Here is a 21,185-nt window from a genome sequence, read left to right as displayed (position 1 = left end):
TTCGTCCATGTTATTGAGTGAGATACCCAGAGCAACACGTGACCTCCGCCTAGGTCGAAACGGGTGCCGGCAAAGGTGTACTATGGGTCTCGCAGGAACACGCCCCGAAACGCGGCCACGCGTAAAGGTGATCCCTCTGCTACAACTGTCATCTGCTGTGTCACGGGAGACAGCTATCATTCACCCGCAAAGTCCTCACGTTGGGCAGAGAGGGTGTGTGTGAGGGGACCCGCGGACGATTGGCAAAATGCCATCCTGCGCATGACCAGCTGCTGCAGTCAACGAGGTTAACCTACCATCAACACAGCACGCCTAATGCAGAAAACCTGCTCGTGCACTCCGTCTTTTTAATGTTCATGTTCTCACACATGGAGCATGTCACATGTTATGGGGGGAGGGAAAGACAGAATTCAGACAGGGTTCAGACAGAAATTGCAACTGTTGTGTCTTGTCCCGCACACAGAGGCGTGTAACGGCCGAGTCCTGACATGCCCTGTCTGGCAGGAGACGGACTGGAATTCCTGCGCTCTGAGCCCTCAAAGGAAGCTGTGAGAAAGGGATGATGTGAATAACAGGACTGGACGGGCAGTGCTGGCGGCTGCACAGGATGGAAGGAGCGACTGGAGTGAGCTGTGAGGTGCACCTGGTCGTCCCCCCCCCCCCCCCCCCCCCCCCAACTTTCTCGTTACGCCCCTGCACGCGTTGCAGGAACGTTCCGTGGATATTTGCAGGCCACCGGGGCGTTGGGCACGGGCGTGAAGTGTGGGTGGAGTGGAAGTGGCTCTAAAACGGCCAAAACCCCCCCCCCCCCCCCCCCCCGAAAACTTGAAAACCCTCACCGTCTCAGTGCTCACCAACAAAATAAACCGGCAAAGACTGGAGAGAAAACTAGACATTTTTCAGAAAAAAAAGAAAAAAAAAAGCACACAATATTCAATCAAGATTAGCGGCGTATTCTTCAAGCTCTGTCTCTGTTCAACGAACAAAAGCTAAGGAGTGCAACGAGTTTAAGGCATCGGATTGGAGTTTCGTCCGGCCGCTTCAGTCGGACAGGCTTTGTATGGCTTTACAACACAGAAATAACAGAAGAACATGTTTTTGGGAACCTGTGAAGTGTTCAAACAATGTCTTTAAGGGTTTGGGATCGTTTGAAAAAAAATGAGGCAAAAACAAAACATAAAAAATTTGGCAGATCCAAGAGGAAACACCATGAAGGCCCCTCCTCCCTAATATAATACAACCCATAACGGAAACACAACAATAAATTAAAATGTATGCTTTTTTTTTTAAAGCGTGCACACTGTAGAGCATTCTTATTGCTATTATTATTTTCATCACCATTATTATATCACTGTCATTGCCAAAGTCAATATTATTTGAATTATTAAAACCATCATAGTTGTGATCACACTATTAATTCTGTGACGTGAGTGTTAATCACTAGAGTGACTCCAGCTGCTGGTTTCTGGTGCGTGTGCGTGTGTGTGTTTATGTGTGTATGTGTGTTTTTGGAGGTGGGAAGGACTCCATGCTGCAAAGGGCTAGCTGGTTACAGAGCAGTGGAGTAGTCCAAGTTCCCTCCTGCTCACCCAAAATAATTTTACCCCTCGTTCCTCCTTTCATTCATAATATCCTACTGTCCATTCACTCACAATGCTGTCGTTTCCCCACTCTCTTTTTCATGTCCCACATCTGCAACTGGCTCTCCCAGGCATTGCAGAAGATCTCCAGGACTACATCTCCCATGATCCTCCGGGTGTCTCACCGCTGTGTACCGTCGCTCACCCATTTGAGCAACACTGAGCTTGTCAGACGAAGGCAAAGCCCCTCATACCTTTCTCTTCTCCCTGATCGCTCCTGAGTGAAACTCTTCTTCTTAGTCTCGTTCTCTCTCTCTCTCTCTCTCTCTCTGCTCCTCTCTTTCTTTCTTTCCTTCTCTCCATCGCTCAGTCTCTCTCCCTCAGGGCCCGCAGGATGTAGTTTTCTCTCTCCAGCTGCGCGTTCCTCTCGGCCAGCTCCTTGATCTGCTCCCTCAGCACCTCCACCTCCTCGCGTACCGCCATCATCAGGTGGGTCTTCACCAGGTCCTGCAGTGAAGAGCGAAGCTTCAGAAACAGCCAACGCCTGCCCCTCCGTCCTGTCTGGCCAGGTCTGCACTGCCATGGCAACACCGGGCAAACCTGACAGCGCATGACCGCACTGCGAACCAAGTGCGAATTGCTGCAAGGAGATGCATTTCCCAGAAGACAAATACACTGGCATTTGGAAAGAACTGCACTTCCACAACCAGCCACCAGCTCCAGCTGCATTTTCTCCCAAAATTCCAGCAATTCTGCCCTCTGACAAACGTGCCCCCCCTGCCTTGATTCACCTCCACATGCAATTTGAAGTGTTTACACAGAAGTGTGGTTGGATGTTTTTAACATCAAGTGTAACAACAGAGATCAAAACAACTCATGGAAAAAAGACACAATGAAAAGCATTCAGAGTTATGCATCCTATTTTATGCAGCTGCGGCAGGTGTGAAAAATGCTCTGTTCACAAGGTGACACAAAGGTTTAGGGCAAGACAGGGTTGGACTCGATCAGCAAATGCCACACACACATAAGCGTATACATACGTGCAAGGACACAGACTGAGTAAGCCCTGTCGCACCGACACAGATCACAGCGCGTGCGATCAAGCCACTTCCATATTTACATAACAAGTGCGACACCAACGGCAGCAGTCTTACTGGTACTAGGGCGAGAGTTCCAGGCAGAGACGGACACAGGGACACACACACAAACACACACACAAACAGAATCTTACCATGGCCTGTTCAATCTTGTTGTCAATTGCGATCATGCTGTTACTAGAGCCGCTGTAAGAAATGAAACACACAGGAGAAAAAAACGGGTTTCAAACACAGTGCGATCCTCCGGGTGTGCAGCAGTGACACATACAGCGTGTGGAGACAGAGACGGAGGAGGGGGGTGGAGGCAAACAGTGGCGCTCGGCCCCTTGGGTGAATAAGAGCACACACCAAATGTCTTCAGAGGCCAGCATGAGGTCACGGGACAAGCACAGGATCTCACTGTCAGCAATATGAACATGGATCAAGGCCCCCCCCCCCCCCCCCCCCCCCAACCAAACCCCACTCCCGCCCACCCATGGCTAAAAGCACGTACCATGCCACATGGATCTTTGCTGTGTAAGTGACGCTGGATCACAGGGTCTGGCGATCGGCTATATGTTAGCAAGAAGGGCTGGTCTTTTCGCCCTGAGTGTGCCGCTATGTCACGTGTGCGATTTGCGCCTCCGCCTATTACTGGAGGCCCAACCCTCCCCATAAAGCCATCCACCCACCCCCCCCCCCCCGGCGTTCCGAGCGCGGGTGCAAGGGCAGTGAAATGAAACTGCAGCCTGGAGCACAACTCTGGAGCGGGCTCGGTTTCCCCCGCGCCCCAGGGAGACGGGTTTACAGATAGACGTGGGGGCGGGGTCATGACCCCATCAGCCTCCACGCACACATGCTGAGCGTTCACCCACCCACGCACACATGCGCATGCACTCAGACACATACACATACACACACACACACACAAAACACAGGCATGCATGCACTCAGACTCACACACACAAACACAAATACAGGCATGCAGACACATGCGCATGCACTGACTCACACACGCGCATGCACTCAGACTCACACACACACAAACACAGGCATGCACACACATACACGCACACACAAAACACAGGTATGCGCACACACGTGCATGCACTCAGACACATATACACACACACACACGCACGCACGCACGCACACACACACACACACACGCACACAAAACACAGGCATGCATGCACTCAGACTCACACATGCACACAGGCACATTTGCATATTTATGCAGACAAACATGCTGCAAGGAGTACAGCCCACATGATTTTCTCAGTCTCCTTAAATGTTCTTGTATGTTTACAGACAAAGGAACCTGCTACCTCAGTCTCCTTTACACATGCGCAGGACTCTGTTGACAGGCATTAGCGGTACAGTCATCACGGCTGTAGTGTTGGCAGATTGACTGGGTTAATCAGTCTCTTTGTTCTGGAAGTGTGGGTGGACTGTGGTGGGTCCTGTGAGGTAACAGCATGGTTTTTGCCCTGCCTTGTGGTACCTGGTGTGCTTGTACATTGTTATCATCATTTACTCTAATCAATGCACCACACTTGACCGGAACCTGTCTAAACCATAAATATAGCAGCAATAGCAATTCTTATTCATGTGTATGCATACACATACACACACTCACACACATATACATCACAGTTTTATAATGACTGGCAGGCTGTACAAAAGACAGTGGCTGAAATTATCCCATCACTTTCTCCCAATGTCATTATTCCCTCCCTCTGTTACAGTCCTCCAAAGCCCCTGTTCAGTTCTATGCACATACCTTACGCCTGATCCCAGCGTTAGCCTCCCCCTCTAACCCCCTGATCCCAGCGTTAGCCTCCCCCTCTAACCCCCTGATCCCAGCGTTAGTCTCTCCCTCTAACCCCCTGATCCCAGCGTTAGCCTCCCCCTCTAACCCCCTGATCCCAGCATTAGCCTCCCCCTCTAACCCCCTGATCCCAGCATTAGTCTCCCCCTCTAACCCCCTGATCCCAGCGTTAGCCTCCCCCTCTAACCCCCTGATCCCAGCGTTAGCCTCCCCCTCTAACCCCCTGATCCCAGCGTTAGCCTCCCCCTCTAACCCCCTGATCCCAGCGTTAGCCTCCCCGTCTAACCCCCTGATCCCAGCGTTAGTCTCTCCCTCTAACCCCCTGATCCCAGCGTTAGTCTCTCCCTCTAACCCCCTGATCCCAGCGTTAGTCTCTCCCTCTAACCCCCTGATCCCAGCGTTAGCCTCCCCCTCTAACCCCCTGATCCCAGCGTTAGTCTCTCCCTCTAACCCCCTGATCCCCTCTGGTGTCCAGGGTTACCTATGAATGAACAACAGCAGGGACAGGAAAGCCTTGTCCGAGTTCCGTGTCAGGGACAGGGGCACTGGCTTTGGCTCTTTGGCCTTGCTTCCTTCCACAGGGGTTTTGGTGCTGGAAGGCCGGGCCTTAGTCTCTGAGGGATGTACACTCTGAGGGAATGGTGCATTTGTATGGCCTACAGCTGCCCCTGCTCCACCCACCTGCACTGAGGGTGTAGTGTGAACAGGGCCCTGGACAGTACTGTTAAAGGGACCCTGTGAGGCAGCGACAGGGGCAGTGGTGTTAAAGGGACCCTGTGAGGCAGCCACAGGGGCAGTGGTGTTAAAGGGACCCTGTGAGGCAGCCACAGGGGCAGTAGTGTTAAAGGGACCCTGTGAGGCAGCCAAAGGGGCAGTAGTGTTAAAGGGACCCTGTGAGGCAGCTCCAGGGGCAGTGGTGTTAAAGGGACCCTGTGAGGCAGCCACAGGGGCAGTAGTGTTAAAGGGACCCTGTGAGGCAGCTCCAGGGGCAGTAGTGTTAAAGGGACCCTGTGAGGCAGCCACAGGGGCAGTAGTGTTAAAGGGACCCTGTGAGGCAGCCACAGGGGCAGTAGTGTTAAAGGGACCCTGTGAGGCAGCCAGGACCACAGAAGCTGCAGGGATTACTGTGGGACGAGCGCAGGTGGCAGAGGACCACAGCGATGCAGGTGCCATAGCCCCGCCCCCTTTGTCATCATGTGACCTCAGACAGACGAGGCTGTTCCCATTATGATCCTGCGCTTGGACAGTGCAACTGCCACGGTTCTGAGCATGCTCGGGAGCAGAAGAACCGCACTGCCATTCAGAGTTCAGACCTCTCGCACCACCAGAGGACGCTGGACCCTGGCTTTGGGAGGGACCGGGAGGAATGACTGCAGAGGGAGTACCCCTCATGGTGGCCGCACCCATGGTCTGGACATCCTCTGCCACTCGTAAACCTCCAGCGGACACAGCCGGAAGGGTGACGAGGCCGCAGCCCTCGCAGTCCTGGCTTTGGGTTTGGGTCTGACGGTCGCACGTGTCTGTGGGGCTGGGGTTCCAGCGACCAGCTTGAGCTCTGAGTCCAGGAGGACCGGGATGACCTTGTGATGCATCAGTATTTGGACCAGAACTCGCCATTCTCTTCGCCTCTGCTGTGGCAACAGTAGGAGGTCCTCTGCCGTGGGTCTGGCTGCAGTTCACAGGAGCAGGCTGGACAAGTCCAGGTTTGATTGGCTTGAAGGTGTATGGGTCTCTCTCACTGCTGGTGTCCGGGCTGCAGGTTACAGAGGGCCATGCCTTCAGGGCAGAAGAGAAGCCGGGGTCCAGGGTCAGCTGGCTGGGGACTGACGCAGACCAGGTGGGGCTCTGGCTCTGGTTCCTGGGCGTGGTTGGCTCTGCTGGTCCGGTGTGGGGGCGGGGTGAGGGCGGGGTGGAGGTTTTGAGCCTGCTGAGGTGGGCGGGGCTTGTTTCTCGCTCCCCCACGACTCCTCTGGCTGTCGTGCTGAAGGGAGAGTGGGCGTGGCCGGCAGAGGAGTGAGGGGTGGGCAGAGACTCCCCGGACCCCGCCCCCCTCCTCTCCGTGACCTCAGTGCACCTCTGCCTCCCGCCGCCGCAGAGCTCCACGTGACTGCTGGGCCATGAGCCTCGATCCCTGGCCCACAGTGGCCCCTCCTCCCTTGGTCTCTCCGCCCCTCCCGGGACCTTGAGGGGGCGGGGGAGAGAAGGCGGGGTGGAAGGGTGCCTGGGCCAGCTGGACGGAGTGGGTGGGGTGCGGTGGACCCCTGGGGGGGTCTTGTGAGGGGCGGGGTGTAGGTTAGGGTTGGAGGAGCGGGTGGTGGGAGGAGGCAGAGGAGCACTGGCAGGGGAGACAGACAAGCCGGCGCTTCTCCTCAGTGTGGGGGAAGAAGGGGCTGAGCACGAGCGGGATGGGGGCGGGGACAAGTGAGGGGCCGGGTTAGTGAGGAGACGTCCCGGGGAGGGGGACCTGGCAGACGGGACCTGGGAGGCATTTTTGGGGGTCCTGTGGGGGGACAGCTTAGAGGGGAGGGAGGAGGGGAGAGACGGAGGGAGAGACAGTGGTCGGGGCTGCCGTCGGGTCTCGAACGCTGACACAATCTTCTTCACGCTGACGAACATGACTGTACAAGAATAAGAGTGTTGCACAAGCTGTTTGCTGAGGAAGTTAGCATTTGATTTCCTCTTATATTTCAAAGTGCAAGTGGTTTGCAAAAGATTTCCTGTGCAGGCTAGGCCACAAAATCTGACCCCATTTCCATTCTAGTTTATGCTAATCTACCAGCTAGCATTTAAAGCCTGCAGAAACTGACCCACAAGTTCCACTTCTGCAATTGATGGCCAGCATGCAACAGCAACTTTTAGTTAAACAAAGTCTGAAAATGCACAACGACTACTTTTACCATTTCCATGAATTAAAAGTGTAGACTATGATCTATGTGATGACTTACTGCAAATAAAGTGGTGCCACAAAAACACTTTGCATTGATAATGTAGCACTGTTCATTAGCCATCTCTAATACTTTTTAATTCTGTGCTCAGACGCTGAGTCCTGCATCACTGAGCTACAATCTGCAGAGCGTGAGCAGTGTCCCCTCAGGTGACAGCAGTGAGGGATGGAGAACAAGATGAGGATTAGAGAGGGAGGCAGCAGGGAGGCAGGGTGTTAATGTACACCCTCTGGGCTGGGGATGCTCTGATATACCCACCCCCCCCACCCCACAGCCACAGACACACAGGGAAATGTGCTCATGCAGTGTGTTATGCGGGAAAGCGTTCAGACACTTCTGCCTTGCTCCACAGCCAGCCCCGCGCCTCTGGTCGACACAGGCCAGATAAGATGAGCAAGGTCAAAGAAACCCAAGCATCCAGTCTGGTTCGACGAGCTTCAGCGTGAGTGACCTCCAGCCCGTCCACGCTGAACTGCTCGATCCTGAACCCACCCTAGGTCAGGGTCCACGCCAACTGCACACCGCCAACTTCGCATCCAAGCTTAACCTGGCAACCTAAGAACCAAATCAGTCTGGGGAAGAATCTCCACAATCACAGACGCCAGGTCACCGTGGAGATAAGCAGGCCCCAAACATAGCAGGGGCTGTTAAATATCCTGCCCCTGTGGACGCTGTTCGTTTTCAGAGTAATCCGAACCGGACTGTGTAAATCCCGAAGAATGAAAACATTGTCAAGCACAGTGCGCTGGATAATCTCGACCTGGGTAAGGAGCACATACGATGGCTAATCCAGCATCCATACAATCCGGTGAACCTTTAATCCCGTCGGTCCGGGGTCGGCCGCTGACTCTCCTTAGACATCACCCTGACGTGCTGCTTCCATAAACTCCAGCAACTTGCTGCCTGGCTTTTTTTCCCATTATTCTTCTTTTTGTACTCCAGTCACGATGGAAAAGCATCCAATCTCATTCCCCTCAACCGCCTCTCAGCCCACGCAAAGGCCCTGCTGGTGCTTAACCGTGATAGGCCAACACAGGCACCCTTTCATTCCTGCACCCCCCCCTTCCCCAGCCCCACCCCTCCCACTCGCTGGCTCAGCCAATAGCAGAGCAGGCGGCATTCCCTTCCCACACACTCCCCCTGTGTGTGCGTGCAGGGTAAAGGGTCCCTCTGTGAGCAGAAACGTGACGTTATTCAGCACCCCCGGCCCATGGGACCTCTGGGTCCCCCGCACATGTGTCATGGAGGGAGGGCTGCTCACGGACACCCTTTAAGATAAGGCGCCGGGCAGGAAATATGGAGAGCCCGAATGGCCGGCGCCTGGGGGCTCCCTATTCCTCCGAGGCTGCGCTAATCACAGATAAGAGCCTGGCAGACCCACGCCTGCTCCGATCTGATGTCTGCTCGGTGTGTTGCTGGGAAGGGTGGAGGACCTTGAAGGAAAACAGGGATTCCCGGTTCTTAGGGCCAGTCCCAGTTTTCGGTAATGGTGGGGGGCTGGGACCCGGGGGGGTGGGGGGGGGTACAGTGGTCATGTGGTTTGCGGGACTGTCCGGCAATGCCCGCCTGCTCCAGGGTGCCTCCCCCCTGCCCTGTGTCACGTGAAGTGCCCTTCGTCCTCGCGCTCTGCCTGTAACCGCAGACTGGGCTGGGTGGGGGGAGGTAAAAATGATGAAGCCAGCCAGGTCAGGCCGTGGCCGTGTCCTCCCCTCTCCCTCCCTGTGCGTGCGTGCGTTCGTGTGCGGAGCTGGCTGCCAGCAGAGTGGGCGGGGCGGCATTTCAGTGTGGCTACTGAGAGCCAGGAGGGGGCTCACCTCGGCCCGGCACCCCGGAACATTCCGCTCAGCCCTCCCAGCCCACGCTGCCCTCCAGCTTGATCGACCTCCCCTCTCGGCACGATCACACAAAGGACCTCCGCGCAAAGCGTAAACAAAGGCTACTACAGGCCACAGCCCGTTTCCATGGCGAAGCACCCTGACTGGGTCAGACCAGCCAGTCACTGACAGCATGAGCTGGCTCTGTCCATTCAGCAGTTCAGGAAACCTCACAGGTCAGCCTGTCCTTGTTAGATTCTCCCCAAGCCTCTCACCCTTCACTGTTTACAATTAAGACTGAGTATGCTACCCAAAACTAAGACTGTCTTTCTGTTTAGATATCTATGATACTGTATTTCACTGGTGTGTCCCACCTTTTTCCCTCCTCTTCTCCTTCAGACTTATCTGAATCTGACCTGTCTACCTGTCCCACCTAAATTTGCCTGATCCCTGGAGTAAGCACAATAACAAAAACACTTGTATTTTTTAAATAATACAACAATAGATGGTTTATCTATTGTCCAGTAGGAAAATAGCTGAAATGTCCCAATGTGCATAGCACTGCACTTCGCATCAACCTTACAAAAAACATTGCGCATCCTTGATCAGTACCAACACGAACTGTCTCTGACCTGAGGTACACCCCTAACATCGGCTTCTCTTGTGCAACGCTAACGATTGTGCCGTTATGTAACACGAGTGGGCGTCAGGGCCCGTTCTCGCTGGCATGGGATTTACACCTCTTTAAAAGAAGACTCCCTGGTACGGCGGGTGGGGGGGAGACAAGGTCAGGGGGTCAGACGTGTACAGAGATGGTGTTCTTTCTGAGGTAATCTGGGAAATTCTCGCCTTCTGAGCCACCTCCAAGTGCAACCAAAGGTCTGTAGATAATTGTTGGTTTAAGGAGAATACCACAAAAGCCGCTTCTCCAGGGACCCAATTCCCCAGATATGTGCTGAGCCCTAATGCTTTAATTGGGTCACTTTAACCCCTCTGCTGTGCGTGGGTTAACAGGAGCTGGGGCCGTCAACTGGGATTGGGTCAGTGTGTGCAGCAGTTCCTTGGTAATCAAAGAAGACCAACTGAATACGCCTTAAATGTTCCAGCGACGAAACGTAACACGACCTGAGGACGGGCTACATTCAAAACCAGTCGAGCAAGCGGAAGCTGTTGCTCACGAATGTTGCAAAATGACTCTACACCCAGTTGTGAAATCAAGAGCAGGCCGACATGGGCGGCGTTGCCCCCGCCAGGAGCGAGCACGCTTATTGGCTAATCGTCTCTCAACGGCCAATCAGAACATTTCTTGTTGGTGTGTGCGGGGGACAGCACTCTCTGGTGCTGGTACTGCCCTGTCATATGAGGGGAGCGGGACTCGGCTTAGCCTGTGAGAGGAATGGCAAGCCTCTTACACTGAGGGCAAGTATGCAGTGCAACAGGTTACTCTTTCTCTTGAATGGTTATTGCCATGTTAAAGCCACTCTGGTCGTATCATATAAACATTGACACTAGGATATGCTGAAGATATAAACAGAAAACACCGCTCTGCTGGAGTGTAGCTCAGTGATTGCTGTGGTGAGGTTTGCTCCATTGTGCTTCTGTTGAGCAAACAAACAAGGGCCACCTTCTCCAAATTGAGCCAAATCAAACTGGTCCTTACAACACTTGAAAAGGGGTGACCGAGCGTTAATTATGGCCCAGATGTCCTTGTGCCTGGTGCATCCAACCTGCTTCAGTGTGTCCACTTCCTTACTGTGACAGAAAGACTAAAAATTGGGCACTGGGGAAAGGGACTGGCTGTGATGTAAACTGTCTCCCTCTGTTGGAGGGACTCCGTAACTACAGCTGGTCGATGCTATGCACCGTAGGGGGAGGGGTGGGGATGGGCATAAAATGCATCGACAGCATTGTGTCGGGTTGGCACCCTCGCCCCTTCCCATGGCAACGCATCCATCAGTGGCACAACGCCTGCGCCTCTCCATCTGGAACCAGCACCAAGGCCAGTGGTGGGCGAGCTGCGCTGGTCACAACAAACACGGGGACAGAAATAGGACCTGGTCAGGGCCCTCTGACCGTGCGGTCCCTGTGGTCTTCTGTGCTGCTGAAACGGGAATGCGAGTTGCGTCTCCGACAGACGCAATGAAAGCATCTCAGTTGGTTAGCACCCCTTAAGTCCAATCCACCTTTAACCCCATTGGTCCAACCCACCACTGACCCCACTGCTGACATATTTCCCTGCTTGCAAACGCAGTGGAGCGTGGATACTCTAAGATGGGGATCAGAGGCTAAATGTGTCATCTTCCACTGCTCACCATCAAGTGAAAGCAGGTCGAGCTACTCATTCCAAGCGGCATTACCCACTACTTTTTTTTGCCAACCCTAACAGAACTAGAATGTAATCCTAGTGGTGAAAATCTTTGAAAGATGAAAACCCCTGGGAGCCTGAGTCTGTGCTCTGTCATTTGATGACAATGACCAGGAGCCCTCAGGACTGGAAAATGGCTCAACTAGTTCCGCCATGGTAGGGTGGGTTTCGTCGGTCCACGTTCCCTACTCACACCACTCTCAGAACCCTGTGACTTTTCAGGGGCACAGGACTCAGACATTTACATTTACATTTATCCATTTGGCAGACCCTTTTACCCAAAGCGACTTACAAGTGTGGCAGAGTACAACACAAGCAAAAGCCATACAAGGAGTCAGAACATTAGAAGTGCTGCACAATGACGTTTCAAAAGTTTGCCAGAGAAGGTACAAGGTACAAGTAAAACCGAGCTTAGGACATAAATAATTGCTTTAGGTGGTTGTGATTCAGGTGATCAGGTGACTGAGGAAGAGCTGTGTCTTCAGATGTTGCTGAAAAATAGCGAGAGACAGAACGGCTGGAGAGTGAAAGTTCATTCCACCATGGGGGACAACGGCAGAGAAAGTTCTGGGTAGTAACTAGTAACTGTGCTGCGATGTAAATGGGACCACCAGACGCCGTTCAGTAACAGTGTGCAGTGGTCGGGAAGGAACATAGGCTTGCAGTAGTGTGTACAGGTAGGAAGGTGCGGTTTTTTTGGTTGTTCTGAATGCAGGATTTGCCCTCCTGATGCAATCTGGGACTCGTAGTGTGAAAAATAATCATTGTTGGTAGGGCTGGACAATATAGCCGTCGCAATATATATTGAACAGCTATTTTTAGCGGAATAACAGCGATCCCCGGTATGTGGCATTAGGGTTCTTCCTGTATTGTTTTCACTTTAGTCATACCTGATGCGGGAGCACACCTCCAAAGTTCAGTGAAATGCTTCCGGGGCAGAAAAATATCACTTGTATATGTATGCTGGTTAATTTACCTATTAGCTTTGAAAAACACGTAGCATATATTTTCACTCTTTATCTTTGTAGTCATATCCACCACATGGAAACAGTATAGTGCTGTTGCTGTGACATCCACATTGAATAGATACGAGCAGCAGAGGCTGGTGAGCTGGAAACAGGGGAAGCCGAAACACTACCTTTAAATCCATCATTACTTTCAACCTGTTCCCCTTTATCCTCCTGGATTAACAATAAAACAAATAATTCACAGAACAATTAACACCAATTAGAATAAATGATTATGCCCACGAAACACTAAAGCTTTCTCTTAAATGTTTCACATTATGGCTTTCTTGTGTTACAAAATTCAAATTACAAAACAGAGCTAAATTTAGTTAAATTGATTTAATTACTGAGAATAAACTTTTAGTTTAGGTTGAGTGCAATGAACAATAGCGTTTAGAACACAGACCCTACAAAAACTGTGATGTGTCATGACCATTCACCGTAATTTAAATTTATAAATAACATCCTTGTTAATTAAGCAATCTCACGTTGTAGCTTTCGTTGTAGTTGTAGTTATTGCGCTAAAAACAGCTATTCGATACACCGCGACGGCTATACCGCCCAGCCCTACCGGAGAGGATGACAAGTCTAATGCACAATCAGCAATTCCAGGAAGCCTCTGAATGCCACATCGGGTGTTGCGAATATTCAGGTTGCTCCACCCCTGTTTGCGTTGGCTGCTGATACACTGACGCAATTATGCAATTCCCCCCAAAAAAACAAACTAAAAAAATTTGCCTTTTGCTTTCTGAATGACAGGCGGCTGAGAAGTGGCAGAGAGTCTAACAAGAGACAGCTCCCCATGAGGCCTGTGCCCAGCAGAGGGCGACGCCCCCAGACACTAACTACCGTAATTATGCCGACAGCTATTGGTGGAGAGATTGAATGTTCCGGTGTGCTTCTGTGTGCATCTGTGGAGGGCTGTTTTTTCACTGTCGCATTTAAATGTTTTCTAATGCCTATGGTGAGGAGAATGCTTAACTAAAAAAAGCAGATGAGGAAGCAGAAAAGAAAGCTCTGAAAATGCAGCTGAAAGAGGTGTAATAAAGATGTCACGGCACTGTCTGTTCCAGTAAAGCGGAATCTGGCCTTCTGGAAAATGGAAAAGCAGCACTTAAAGGCAAGATCCCCTCAACTGCATGATCTGTGTGATCAGCCCCCGCGCCCACACACTTCAGTCAAATATAACTGGTGTGGTTTAGAGAAAGGCGACAGGCGCATTCAGGGGGCCCACCTGACTGGAACGGTCTGACGCGGGCTGGGTGCAAGTCACCGGGGGGGGAGCAGGTGTGTGCCGCCCCTCTCCGCAGCAAAGCGGTGCCGGGCGGAGGGGCGCGGGGGACATCTTAGAATGCCTGGTGAGCGATGTGTTTAAAATCTGAGCAACACTTAATTCCAGGCTTGGAGGAATTAATCATTCAGATGCATAATCGCCCTCCCTCCCACGCACCCGAATCAGGCTGTTCTCAGGGTAAGGGCAACGTGCAAACAAGTCTGAGCGATATGCGGTCCCACACCCACCTTGGCCCACATTGTGTGTGCGTGTGTGTGTGTGTGTGTGTGTGTGCGCGTGTGCGTCTGTGCTGATACAATCTCAGTCTAAGCACCCGCTGCACTCAGTGACTTTACAATAACACCTCTCCCACACAGATTTGTAGCAATAAACCAAATCATAAAGTAGTGATTGGCACGTCCCTACAAAAACAGTACAATCAGTACAGAGAGAGACAGGAGTAAACAGACATGGATTATGCACGCGCAGGACAGTGGACACGCTACCCATTCCCCCATCTGCTGTGTGACTGCATGAACACGCATGTAACACGGCCACTGACCACTGCAAGGACGAGGCACCCGGTGAGAGCCTCTCAGGCTGCAGGCGGGTGCAGACAGGTGCAGGCGGGTGCAGGCCGGGTGGGGTCGGTGTGAGAGTGCGCCTCGCGGATCGATCCCACCCTGGCTGGCCTGGGCCTCAGGACCCATCCCCCCAAACCCCCCGCCCCCCTCTCCATCACGCTCCCCTTCCCCTCCATCCCTCTTTTTCATGAATAGCTCCTCTATTCCTCCCCTCCGGCTGTGAGTAATCCAGAGCCAGCATTCTGCAGTAAAAGCAGAGGGGCAGGGAGAAGGTCCTGGAGAACTGGAGCCTGCGTTGTTAGTCGGGGTATTTATAAGCACTGCGTTTGGGTGGAAAGGGCCTGACAGCAAATGGAAACTGAAGGGTGTCGGGAGGTCAGCTGGGAGGAGAAAGAGAGACAACAGCATACCCACGCACACACACACGTCCGCGCACACACACATAAGCGCACACACACACCTTCATCCAACTCATTTTCAAACACACACACAGCCCCCCACCCTCCTACACAAACACACACACACACACACATCCAGAGGGGTCACTACTAACACCGGCCACTGTGATTCAGGGTGGTATGATTTACAACACAAACACTAGCTCCTACACACATACTCCTAGCTGCCAGGCAAGTGAGGGCAGTTTCCAGAAAAACCTGCTGACTGACCCTGCCAGCCCCTCTCATCAATAACAAGGATACAGAACAGAGAACTGGACATGTCTTCTATCTCCCAGTGCTGTGAGAGAGAGAGAGAGTGTGTGTGTGTACAAGGATTGTGTGTATGTGCTGATGTATCATTACGATGGAGGGTTCTTTGTGAGTGAGTGGGTGTGTGTGTGTGTATGAGAAGAGGAAAGGAGGACTGTGTGTATGTGCAGATTTATCATTAGGATGGGTGTGTGTGGGTGTGTGTGTATATGTATGTGTGTGCATGCATGTGTGTATGTGTGTGTGCGCGTGCTTGTGTGAATGTGCACACGCCTGTTAGCTACAGGGCGAACACTGCATTGTTGAGGTATTTGTGCCCCCTCTGCGACTGCACACACTGAACTGTGAAGTTCGGACACCTCTCAGCTCCCTATGCCTCCCTCCAGCAGCAAAGTGGGGGGGGGGGGGGGGGGGTTGACACCCATTCTGCGAGCTGGGATTATGACTCTGAGAAAAGCAACAGACCGCATCCTGGCCTGGAGCCAAAATGGCTGACAGTGAAGCGGCAGTTTCCCAGAGTTCCTATTTCATGCCTGGGGTCTAACAGTGTGACTGAGCTTTTCCACCCTGCTGTCTAAAAATACTCCAATAATTTACAGTGCAGCAAGCAAACACACAACACAAAACTCATTAAGGTCAAAGGCACCCCAACGAACAGTGCAGAAAGGTAGAGTCTGCAGAGCCGTAACCTGGCTGCGAGCCACGCAGGACCGGAAATATCAACAACACCGCAAATCATGACACGGCGTTCGCGGTTCTGTTCTTTTTGGAAAGCGCTTCATGGCTGCCGTTCCCACGGTTGGTGAGGAGAGTCACGAGCGCAGCAGGAAGGAGCAGCTTGCTCAGGCAGTTTCCAGCCTCCTGCAAAAGCGCTGCTCCTTAGAGGACAGAGGAAAAAAAAAAAACCCACAGAAACTTTAGAATGAACGGCACGGTCATGTGGCGGTCGGATTAGGGAGCGTGGAATTCCGGCTGGCGCGTTCTGGGAGTGACATGGATGGTCGTGAAAACCGCTACGTAGCAGCTCGGTGCCGGCCTTACTGGGGCACAGGTGAAAACGTCTCCTATCCCCTGTCCCCCTCTCCCCTCACCCCACCCAGAGATCTCCCCGATTAAAATTTCACACCGCCAAGTTCGGAAGGGATTTGACACCTCGCTGCCACTTCGCCCTGGAGCGAGGCACAGGCCTTTACCCGGAATAGCTTTGGCCGAGAAAACCACACCCCTCAGGCACAACCCCCCACTGAGGAATAGGTAGCTGGCATTCACACTTAAGGGAACTTATTAGGACTTATGCAAATGGTTGCGGGTGTGCCTCCCCCTCCGAACACACAGAGCCCACCTGAGGCGGTCAATGGCAAAGTGTTAAACCTGACTCTCACCTCTCGTCGTCCAGGTCGAAGGCTCCCCCACCTCCCAGCACGGACTGAGCCAGGCTGAGGGCAGATGGGGTCTGAATGGGGGTCGCGCCGTGGTGGAACACTCCGTCTCTGGGCAGCAGGGGGCTCGGGGAGGTGGGCTGGGAGCGGGTCTCTCGCAACAGAGGCTGCGGGGACAACAAATGGGACGGGATCAACAATGCAGCAAGCCCCGACGGCCTGCTGTTAGCTTACAGCAGCCAGCTTCTTGTTAGCTTTGCGCTGCCTGTTGGCCATGAAAACCAGGCAGTGCTTAATTTTCTTTATTTACTTTTGGATCAGTGAGTGCCGAGATGCACCAAAAGCCGGATGGATTATGCTGTTCATTGTGATGACCTATATCAACTGATCCACATGTCACTAAGATCGGTGAAACTGTGCAGGATCTGCACTGCTACCCTCTTCCTTAAATGGCATCGATGGGCAGCTCCAATATCGTGTGTGTGTGTGTGTGTGTGTGTGTGTGTGTGTGTGAGAGAGAGTGTGTGTGTCGGGGGGGGGGGGGGGGGGGGTGTACATCATTCTGGCACTAGACTTGGCAGGTCCTCCCCACAGGTTCTTTAGTTCGCACTAGACACCGTAACAGGCCTTACATAAGTAGAGTGGAAAAATTTTCTCATTTTACTTGTAACTTCAGGCTTCATAACCTCCACTTTCATAAGAAACATTTGTCTGACTTGTCCCATGAAAATCAGCTCAATCAAATCAAAGCTCAGTGCTTTGAAGGAACGCTTGCTTATCATTTGAAAACACCTCTGTTATCAATCTCCTAATCAAAACATTCAGCACAGTTTTGATAAGGGTATTTCATCCCGTGCAGAAGAGCGGTGCAGTGGCAAGGAGCACGGCCGGCAACCCAAAGGCTGCCTGTTTGATTTCCAGGTGCGGCCGCTGCTGTTGAACTCTATTAGAAAGGCATTCAATCAAAACCGCTACAGTACACAACCAGCCATAAATGATGAATATACAAAACTTCACAACCAGCATGGGATAAGAACAACTTGCATAACGTAACGTACTAATAAAAAATACTGTGAATTCATCCAAGAAAATAAAAGGGCTTTCAACAGTATTAGACAATTTTATTTTTAGATGATGTCCAAAAAAATATTAAGCCTGTATGCTGTAATAATTTCTACAACGCTGTATTGTGATGGTCTACTCCGAAAGTAGCGCTGCTTGGGTGAGAATGATAAATGGATCAGATTAAGTTGTCAGTCGGGCGTGCTTACCTTCCCGACAGCGTCCATGTCCAGACGCAGAGGCGGGGGGATGTGGCGTGGACGTACGGATTCGGACGGTTGCCTGGTGGGCGAGAAGAGGTGGGGGTCCTGCTGGGCCAAGCGGGAGGGGGAAGGGGAGGGGTTAAAGATGGCAGCATCCGCAAGTCTCATGTTGGGGGGGTCTTTGTGACAGGGGGAAGGTGGCCCGCTGGAGAAGGTTCGGGGTTTGGAGGTGGGGCCTCCCTTTGGCGAGTCGGCCTCCGTCGGCCCGCCATTCAAGGGCTTGGCGGGCCCACCCCCACCTCCATCCCCACCACTGACGTGGGGCGCCAGGAAGTGCGTGGTGCCCTGGGAGTGGACCTGGTGCATGGACCTGAGGGCACGGATGCGCCCCAGGGGCTTGAGCGCGGATCCGCCCCCTCCGCCCTCGGCCCCGCCCAGCCCCACGGTCTCCAGTGACTCCAGGGAGTGGGCATGCCTCATGCTGTCCCTCACCCGCCTCAGCCCGCGCTCCTCCCCGCCCTCCCGCTCCAGGAAGTCCACGCAGGTCCAGCGGCCGCGGCGGTACGGCTCCCCCAGGCCCTGGCCCAGGCGCACCACCCGGAAGCGGGAGGAGTGGGGCGAGGTGGCCCCTCCCTGCTCCTGGGACAGCTGCTTTCTCACGCTGACGGGGGTGCCCGGCTGGCTGGAGCTGGCGTGCTGGTGTAAAGTCCTGGCCCTGTTCAGCAGGGCAGGGCCGTTGGGCATCTTCCCTCCGCCCTCCCCTGCCCCGGCGACAGAAACTGAGGGAGCCGAGGATGGAACTGTGAGGTCCCCCGACTCACCTGGGGACCCGGTGGGGGCATGGCCGGCCTGCCACGCAGTGAGAGAGGGGGTGGGGGCCGCACTCTGCCCTCCGTTGGTCAGTGCCTGGAGTGGGGGCGCCCCAGATTCCCCCGGCAAGGATGATTTTGGCGATTCCGCGGTTGCTTGGCCATAGTCTGAGGTCACACTGGTGATCTGGAAACCGCTTTTCTTTTTACCGCCACTCATTTTCTCTGCTTGAGAAAAGATCCTGCTCTTTCACCCCCCCCTCGGCTTGTCAGGTTTATGTCCGTCAGATCCACATTCACCTTTTTTCCCCAAAAAGGAATTTAACTGTGGGTTAACCCACTACTAAAGCTGATAAAGTGTGATATCATGTCTCACGGACAGTAGTGCAGAGGGAGAAAAGAACATGGAGGGGGAGAAAGTAAACCTTTGGGGAATGTTCCAAGGCAGAGCAATTCAAGTGCATCTAATTAGTTTTGCGGGCAGGGTGGGGAGAAGGAAGGATCTACTTAGAATTACTAATCCCTCAAAAACCCTCTACATTCTGGAGTTCTTTAACACAAAAGCATACTAATACGTGAAACAACGGTCACTTGACGTGCTTCTCCCACGGCTTTGAAAAGATCCGCTCTGAAGTTTAAATTTTAGTATCTAGCTGCTTTTTAAACCATTACAACAAACACCAGGTAACTAAGTACACATCCTTTGTCTCGCGGTCTTCTTGTACACTTATCTATTGCAACAAAGAAATATATTTTCCACCAGTGTTCTGGTTCTGTACTTGAGCCACCGTTTATAAATAAAAACGTGGTAGAGCCCTGTCCAACTATTGCGCAATGATTTATTTGCTTAAGTCTATGTAAATTGGCACTGCCACTCAGTGCTAGATATTTATAGATATCTCCAAGGGCAATATCGCACTGACGACTCGCAAACAGATACACATTTTATTTGCTGTCTGTTTTACAATTAATTCAACTTCCAGTGCTTTTTAACAGTTAACGCTTTAGAAAATTAACACTTTGCAATCAAAGGCGTTTGATAAACAGTTCATTAGACGCACATACCTTGTTTTCAAACAAGCTTTTCACTGGCTATTGCGTTCCATCAATTGATCCTGAATCTGACAGGCGATGACTGTATTAATGCAGCAGCTGGTAGCTTCATCGCCTAACCTCAGAAAGGAAACTGATGTACAGCAAAGGAAGTCTTCTGAGCTGTCTTTTTTGATATTGCAAAAACATTAGCGGTCCCGTTTCCTTTGTTTTTTTCCCCTAAAACAACATGCAATTAAAAAAATAAAAGTCAAGAACAGTACGCGTAATTGGAAATCTTCGGGTTTGCGCTTGTTTAAAAAGCTAACGGCAACATTTGATCATTTAGTTAGCCTGGCTAACCATCAACGATGCGAAGGGTGACGACGAGTTGACAAGTCAAACTAGGTAGCTACCATGCTAAAACACTTTTTTACAGATCAGATTCAACCACAACTACAACGAAACTATCGTTTTATATAACACGTACATTCCCCGCAAGGAAGCCGCAAGCTGGCAAACTACACCTTTGGCTATAACTTGATGCGACTAAACTGCTGCGCCCAGCTAGGTACTCCAGCACCCTAGCTGAAATATGCACCCTGGCTAACTCACTAGCCAGTTACTCATGTTGTAATGGCTACGCTCGGAAACAGCTGCGCATGTCGCAATTTCTGAGCGTATAACTTAACTATTCAATTATTGTAATGTTACATAAAATTCAAAATTAACCTAATTCAATAGAATGGATTACAACAGATGTTTCACAAGCTGGCAGCATGCACGCATCCCAGCTGTCTATGTTCGCTAGGCTAGCTAAAAAGTATTTTGTAGTCAGAACAGCTAACTTAGCTAGCTAGCTAGCGCTCGCTGACGTAAGGCACTAAACGCATTATAAGTCAGTGGCTTTGTGCAAGCATTTCAAACATAACTTTTAAATGTCTCTCTGTGGCATCTCATGGTACCCTCAGGCTCGCATAGCTGGGCTAGTTTTTTCAGGGGAGCAAAACTGCACGTCTCTCAACTGCAGTTCCCCGACAAACCTTCTATGCATATTGCTATTTCAATAGCGTTTTATCTATCCAACCGCCGAGATAAACTACAGATAAATTACAGCATGCAATCTCGCTATAACATACAAAAATATAACTTTAAAAAATCAAGCCTGCAATCGCTGGCTAGTCTGCTTATAACAGGAAATTTGAAATCGTGGTAACAAGCAACCTCCCAAGCTGGCTAGCTAGACATCTAGATAACTAACGTTAACTACCGTTACAATAATTTGTGATGTTATTTCTGCGGAAAATTATTAGGTTGCTAACTTACACCATAACACCACTACCCCACAACAAGCATGCTTGCCTTTCTGAACTGTATCAAATTATTCAAGACATAGCTTCGTCATGAGTCTCACTAATTCCCAACTGTTCAGGTCCAAGAGAAAAACAGAAAACTGGCAATTTTGTAGAAGAAAAAGTTGCTCGCGTTGAGGTGACGTGAGTCGAGGGGGGTCTT

The 21,185-nt window shown here is 51.8% G+C and overlaps 1 protein-coding gene across 1 annotated transcript; it reads right to left on the bottom strand.

Moving 5' to 3' along the window:
- Positions 1 to 1,937: 1,937 nt before the first annotated feature.
- Positions 1,938 to 19,937, bottom strand: zgc:153012 (uncharacterized protein LOC777626 homolog). The gene is made up of 4 exons (XM_036548345.1): positions 17,836 to 19,937; positions 16,568 to 16,731; positions 2,812 to 2,863; positions 1,938 to 2,087 (listed from the first exon to the last, which is right to left on the bottom strand). The coding sequence occupies exons 1-4, from the start codon at positions 18,856 to 18,858 to the stop codon at positions 1,947 to 1,949; spliced, it is 1,380 nt and encodes a 459-aa protein (XP_036404238.1). The 5' UTR covers positions 18,859 to 19,937; the 3' UTR covers positions 1,938 to 1,946.
- Between the last annotated feature and the right edge of the window lie 1,248 nt (positions 19,938 to 21,185).

This window comes from Megalops cyprinoides, chromosome 16, assembly GCF_013368585.1.
Source record: "Megalops cyprinoides isolate fMegCyp1 chromosome 16, fMegCyp1.pri, whole genome shotgun sequence".
NCBI classification, from domain to species: Eukaryota; Metazoa; Chordata; class Actinopteri; order Elopiformes; family Megalopidae; genus Megalops; species Megalops cyprinoides.
This window is presented reverse-complemented; position numbering and strand designations above follow the sequence as displayed.